The sequence below is a fragment of the Alexandromys fortis genome, unplaced genomic scaffold, assembly GCF_014885135.2.
Source record: "Alexandromys fortis isolate MF-2015 unplaced genomic scaffold, M_Fortis_MF-2015_v1.1 scaffold_92, whole genome shotgun sequence".
In the NCBI taxonomy this organism is placed as follows: domain Eukaryota; kingdom Metazoa; phylum Chordata; class Mammalia; order Rodentia; family Cricetidae; genus Alexandromys; species Alexandromys fortis.
Window position 1 is genome coordinate 6,539,109 of NW_026067972.1, and position 6,823 is coordinate 6,545,931.

The 6,823-nt window shown below is 46.0% G+C and overlaps 1 protein-coding gene across 5 annotated transcripts in view; it reads right to left on the minus strand.

The window, feature by feature from the left end:
• Positions 1–5,713, minus strand: part of Unc13b (unc-13 homolog B) — a 187,830-nt gene extending 182,117 nt beyond the window's left edge. For 3 of the 5 annotated variants that reach the window (XM_050155893.1, XM_050155892.1, XM_050155895.1), the window contains exon 1: positions 5,087–5,428. In XM_050155893.1, the coding sequence (XP_050011850.1) occupies positions 5,087–5,108 (22 nt within the window). In that variant the 5' untranslated portion in view covers positions 5,109–5,428. Of the gene's footprint in view, positions 1–5,086; positions 5,502–5,609 lie in introns of those variants that run through there. The other 2 variants (XM_050155897.1, XM_050155891.1) reach the window with 2 other exon arrangements.
• Between the last annotated feature and the right edge of the window lie 1,110 nt (positions 5,714–6,823).

Genomic DNA, 6,823 nt, shown 5'->3' on the forward strand with positions numbered 1-6,823 from the left:
TTGAGAATAAAAATAAATAACATGGTTTTGTTTTTGTGTGTGGGTTTTTTGGTTTTTTTTTTTTTTTATCTTGGAGACAGAGTTTCTCTGGGTAGCCCTGGCTATCCTGGAACTCACTTTGTAGAATGGGCTGGCCTTGAACTCAGAGATCCACCTGACTCTGCTTCCCCAATGTTGGAATTAAATGTGTCTACCACATTACCTGGCAACATAATGGTTTCTTAAAAACTCAAATAAACAGGGGAGTGGGGAGAGGGTAAGGGGAGCAGGGAGGAGAACATGGATGAATAGGGAAAGTTGAGTTGGGTGAAAGACACAGAGGGAAAGCAAAGAAAGAGTTTACCTTGAAAGAGGGAGTCATTATGGGATTAGGTATAAACCTGGTGCTAGGAAAATTCCCAGGAGTGCACAAGGAAAACCCCAGCTAAGCTAGCAATAGTAGAGAGGGTATCTAAACTGGCCTTACTCTGTAGTCAGATTGATGACTACCTTAATAGTCATCATAGAACCTTCATCCAATAACTGATGGAAGCAGAAGCAGAGATCCACAGCTAAGCACTAGGCTGAACTCTCCTGGAGTCCAGTTTTAGAGATGAAGAAGCGATATTATCAGCAAAGGGACCAAGATCAAGATGGGGAAACCCACAGAAACCTCTGACCTGAGCAAGTGAGAGCTCACTGACTCTGGACTTGGGGGGGGGGGGGGAGAACAACCATAAGACTGAACTAGCCCTCCAACAGTTGTGTGACTTGGGCAGTTTGTGGAGCCATTAGGACACTCCTCCAACTGCTTCACTTACTGCTTACAATATACAGTAGCTCTCATAAGTAGGCTATCATATTTCTTTCTTTAAAAAAAACCTTAACTGTCAACATTCTTCTTTTGGGGTTTGTGTTCATTTTTGTGGTGTTAGGGATCAAATCCAGGGGCTGGACCTGTGAGGCAGCTCAACCACTCAGCTATAACCCCAGCCCTTAACATAAAGGTCTCATAAATTTGTTTATATTTGGTCTTTTGACAAAAGCTCTCAAGAACTTTTAAGCTAGTCATGAACTCCTGATCTTACTATCTCTACTTCTCAAGTGCTAAGATAAAGGAATGAGCCACCACCCGACAAAATCCTATAATTTAAACCACTAACCCATTTATCTTGGTTCTATTCTTTTATTGACAAAGTGATCTAGAAAACCTTTTAAACTATTTTCCATCTGTTATTATGAAACTTTCCACCTTAAATCTACTCAGAATTAAACTTTCTGTGTTATTCAAATGGCTTCTACACTGTTTATTGGTCTAACCAATCTCCTCTTCAATAACAATAACTCCCTCAATCTGGTTTTTCATTGTGCCTCTTACAAAGAGGTAAGACAATTCCAGTTTGATCCAACCAATGCTGTCTCTCTGTTCAGGTCACCTTAAGTGTAATAATACAAGACCAATGCCAGAGTACGTGATTCACATCCAAATTAGTGCCGCTGCCCAGACCACAAGTTCTCTAAGGTTTAAAGGAGAAAAAGGTCAATGGGGACTGAGAAAGTTTTCAACAGAGGCAGGCTTTAAACTGTGAAAGGAAGTCTTTTAGATAAATAGGAGATATAAGTCTTTTAGAGGGTACCAGCACAGAACAAAGCAGATGCAAATGAACAAAGTTAATGCTAAGAGCAAAGGGCTGGTAAAAGTGTTATCTCTGGAGAGATGCTGCAGAGAACACACACTGTAGCTCTTTGTAGAGGACCTGAATTCAGTTGCCTGCACCCACACAGGGGTGTCTCACTCTCCTGCAACTCAAGCTCCAGCATCCAACTGTCACTCTGGACTCTGGGGACACCTGTATCTACAGATGGACATATCCCCATACAGACATACGTGTATGCACATAATTTAAAATAAATTCTTAAAAAGAACACATATATCAAAAAGGAGAGCTAGGGCCAGCCAGGGACTTAGTAGGCAAAGGCACTTGCTGCCAAGACTTCTATCTCCAGACCCACAAGGTGGGAGGAAAGAACTGACTCCAGCTAGTTGTCATTTGACCTCCACAAAAGGCATGAACCTACAAATATGCACACTCTAAATAAACACATTTTAGGGACTGAGGAGATAGCTCATCAATTAAGAGCACTAGCTACTCTTCCAAAGGACAAGGATTCGATTACAGGACACACATACCGACTTACTGCCATCTGTAACACCAGTTCCATGGGGATCCAAGGCCTCTTCTGGTCTCCCACAGCATCAGGCACACATGTGGTACACAAACACACATGCAGGCAAAACATTCATACACATACTAATATAATAAAAATTAAAAGATAAAGAAGCATATGAGAGAGAACACAGGAATCAAGATACTGAGAGCCTTTAACCTGTGGGAAATGAGGCATGATTGAAGGGTCAAAGCCAATTTGGCCAGCACTTAGAAGGTAGAGGTACTGCCTCAAATAAATTAATAAAGGCAAAGGCAAAACAATAAAAAAAAAACACAATTTACCAATTTATATATTGCTAACTACAGTTTGAATTTAAATACATAAAAGAGTTTCTTTTTTTTTCCTCTCTTTTTTTTTTTTTTTTTCTCTCTTGGAGACAGGGTTCTTCTGTGTAGCTGTCCTGAAACTTGCTTTGTAAACCAGGGGGCCTCAAACTCAGAGGTCCAATTACCTCAGCCTTCCAATTAAAGGCATAAGCCACCATGCCAGTCTGAAAAGTTTTTAACCCAATTCTACTTCAAGATGAATCGAAATTGAGTTGTTAAAAAGTATCACTAGATAGTATGCTCTCAGGCAGTAAGTGAGGGGTGCTGGGTGGGCATATGTCTATAATCCCAGCATTTGTTTGTGGAGTTGTTTTGGTTTTGTTTGCTTATTTTAGAGAGAAGGTCTCACTAAGTAGCCACAGCAGGCAGGGAATTCATTATGTAGACCAGGCTGGCCTGAAACTCAAGAGACCTGCCTGTTTCTGCCTCCCAAATTCTGTAATTAAATGTATGTGTGTGTAATAAGGTATAGCAAATCCCCGTACTTAGAAGACTAAGGCAGGAGGATCACCACCAGTCACCACCAGTTCAAACCCAACCAGGGCTACATAATGAGTTATGTAGGCTATTGTGGACTACAAAATTAAACATTATGTCAAAAAATTTTAAAAAAGGCAACAAAAATACAAATTCCAGCTGACAGAATATAATGCAAGGAATGTCACTGTATAAAATTTAGTTTTTGTCAGGTGTAATAGCTCACACCAACAACTGAAAAACTCTGAAGACCAAGGCCAGCCTAGGCTACGAAGTAAGACTCTGCCCTACCCACTTCCCCTCTCAAAAAGCAGAGGAGCTAAGGGTCTAGATCCATGGTTAAGTGCATGCCTAACGTGCCAAGGGCACAAGTTCACACCCCAGCAAACAAGCAGGAAGCAAACCAGGCACGGTAGTGCAAACCTCTAATCCAAGAAAGTAGGACGTAGGAGGGCTGACTCTAGAGTAAAGCTGGAGAAGGGGCAGAGGGGACAGAGACCGTGAGAGACTGGATAGCTGACTGTCTAGACAATCAAACAAGAACCACAGCAGCTTCTCTACTTATTTAAATTCGGATAGATAATATGTGGTTTTAAAATGCCCCTGCCTACAGAGTCTTTCATAAGGTCTAGCTCTGTAAGGTGCGGCAGCAGGGAATTCATAAACTGTCCAAGAAGCATTCCCAAACCCAACCTCTCCCAAACCCTGCCACTCGGCAGCAGGGATCTAAAGGAATAAATAGATTCCCAGCTGCTGCGGGAAAATGCCTCCCTAAAACCAAAGCAAAATTCTCATTAATGAAAAATCAACCACTAAAGAAGAAAAACGGTATCCCTCATAATCCCCGGAAGTAACCAAATCCTATTTGGGGTTAGCGCAGCTTTACTAGGCAGTGGAAGAGAACAACCCAAAGCGGCCCCATTTGCCAGCAGCTGGGGAAAGCCCTGTAATCAGAGGGCTCACAAACAACAATGCTTCTAATCTGGACGGCCAAAAGCAACAAGAACTCTTGGCTGTCCGGTAAAAAGCGACAGGAAAAGGCTCTGGGGAGGCCTTAGCGGGTAAATGTGCTCCCGCAATCAAGCCACTTTAGCACACCGTTTTGTTCTAGCTTGAATTTCTCAAGATCAAATTCAATCAGCCATCCAAACCCTACTTTTTCTGACCTGATAATCTCTCTAAAATCACAGTTCTTGCATTCATTCAAAACGTCTACGGAGTCTGGCTCTCGGAATACTACAAAAACCAGCCACGAATAGACTCCACTCACACAGATCTACGTCCAACCAGGACACTGTACCTCGTACGACTGAAACTCCAAAACTTCCTGTAATCCCCAGGAGGTGAGGCGCTTAGATCACGACTTCCAAACCAGCCTGAGCTACACAATGAGTTCAAAACCAGCCTGGGCTACATAACAAGACTGTTACCAACAAAAAATCACACACAAACACACATCCCTTCCTGGGTGCATCAAGTGCCCTCAGAGAACGGAACAGAAGCTCAACTACAATAAACCATATCTCCATGCTTTGCTCCCAAAGCAGAGAGGGCAGCATATCCTTCCTCAGAGCGTTAAGCGAAAATAATCTCAGCCTAGACAAGGAAAGGAGCCAGGGAGGAGCCAGACAGGAATAAGATGCAAATCAAGAAATAAACTAAAGGGACGTGACAGCTGTACCACTAACACGGCCAGAGCGATAAAAGAGAAGCCGCTTCCAGCCCAGTACTTTCACAGAGCAGGGGCTGCCGGCTCCGGACAGGCTGGCGGTCCCCTAACGAAGCCACTTTCTTCAGACCCCGTCCACTGTTTACAGAACCCGGCAAGGCAGCCAACACTGTCACCCGCTGTCAGAATGAAGAGCAGCAGTCCACTGCAGAAGGGAGGTCAAGGTGGGGAGGGAACTCGCCGAATGTTTGTTTACCCGGGACGAGGAGCGCATCCCCCTCCTGGGCACCCACCACCCCGGGACGCAATGAGGAGTGAAGTTCGGGAGAGGCGGTGCCCGGACGCTCCGAGGAGCGCGTGGGGCAGGCGCGGGAGATTCGGGTCCAGCCGGCCGCGCACTCACCACGCACGCAAAGCAGCGACATGGCCGAGGCGCGAACCAGCCTCCGCCACACCTCAGCCGCTCGCCGCGCCGGGCCGCTCCCTCTTTTCTCTCAGCAGGTGCCGCGCCGCCTCGTGCTGGTCGCCTCGCGGGGCCCGCCGCTACTCATGGTGCCCGTCGCCGGCCGCGTTCCCCGCTCCCTCGGAGCCGCCCGGGTTCTCACGGTCGTAGTGAGAAGAGGAAAGGACTGAGGCTCCGCCGGCCAACTGAGGACTGGGCGCGGCCCCGAGGCGCCATAGCTGCGAAGCGGGAGCGACCAGAGCTCCCTCCCGTCACTCGGGCTGGGTCCGTGCGAGGGCCTGGGCGGGGCCAAGCCTCAGGGCCACGCCCCCAGCCAATCCGCTCGCGCCCAGTCTGCCGACCCCGCCCCCTCAGGAGCGCGTCGACAACGAGGTACGCTTCATTTTCCTAATCTACGAGATTGAAAGAAGTTCCGCCCACTGAAAGGGCTTTTAAAGCAAGGGTGGGCGGAACTAACCCTTACCTGTGAGCGGCGGGAATTGAAACCTTTTGCTCCTTTCGCGCGTGTGAGTTTTTCACACAAAAAACAGATTCTTTTAATTGAAGACTTTGCAATGGGTTTCCTTAATGAGGCTAGACCTTACAACCGAAGAGGTACTTGCCATAGTAATTACACAGGTTGCATTTGGACTGTGCAGGCAAAATTCCAGCTCTTCCGGCGATTGTCTGAGGGCAGCCTGTGCTGCACGAAACCACGAAACCCTGTATGAGAAAGAAAGTGAGAGAGAGAGAAAGAGAGAGAGAGAGAGAGACTGGTTTTCTTAATGGTAAAATTACAAATCTGGGGAAGATTTGGAGCAAGCTAACTCGGCACCCTAGTCAAGAGATCTCAGACAGTTACCCATGGTCGGAGTATTTAGCTATTTTTCTAGAGCAAGCAAGGAACTGAAAAGAGAGTTTAAACTGGGCACGGAGGCACATACCTTTAATCCCAGCACTCAGGAAGCAGAGGTAGGTGGATCTCTGAGAGTTCGAGTTCAGCCTGGTCTACAAAGCAAGTTCTAGGACAACCGGGCTGTTACACAGAAAACCCTCTCTCAAAAACATACACACACACACACACACACACACACACACACAGAGTTGAACTTTCGAATTGTGGTATTGAGTGTAGACAGAACAGAGCTGTTATTGATTCTGGAGAATGCAGAGGCCAGCCAATGAGAGCCTGGTAATCCCTTTGCCCCTGGAAATAATAGAGCAATAAGGAGCACACAATTAAGAGCTAAGTAGATTCAGTCAGGGTATTCTCTATTGGCATGTAATAATCCCAGGATTTAGCAACTTAAAACAACACTGGTTATCTCAAAGTTTCTGCAGGTCGAGAATTTGGGCACAAATTAACTGGGCCCTCCAGTTCAGGGCTTCTCAGAAACTTTGATGTGCCCGGTTGGCTGCAGTATGTCTGCTCTGAGCTCTCTCCCATGAGTGCTGGCAGAACTCAGTTCCTCCAGGGCTTGGAGTAACAGCCTCAGCTCCTTAGGAACTAGGGGCAAGCCTCAATACCTTGACATGTGGGCCTGATCAACATAGCTTTACCAAAGTATATAAGCTGAGGCCAAGCATCACATCAGATGCCTGTAATCTCAACACTTGGGAGATAGAGGCAGCAGGTTCAGTAAAAGTTTTTTATTTTTAATTTTTTTATTTTGTTTATTTATTTTGGTGGGTTTTTTT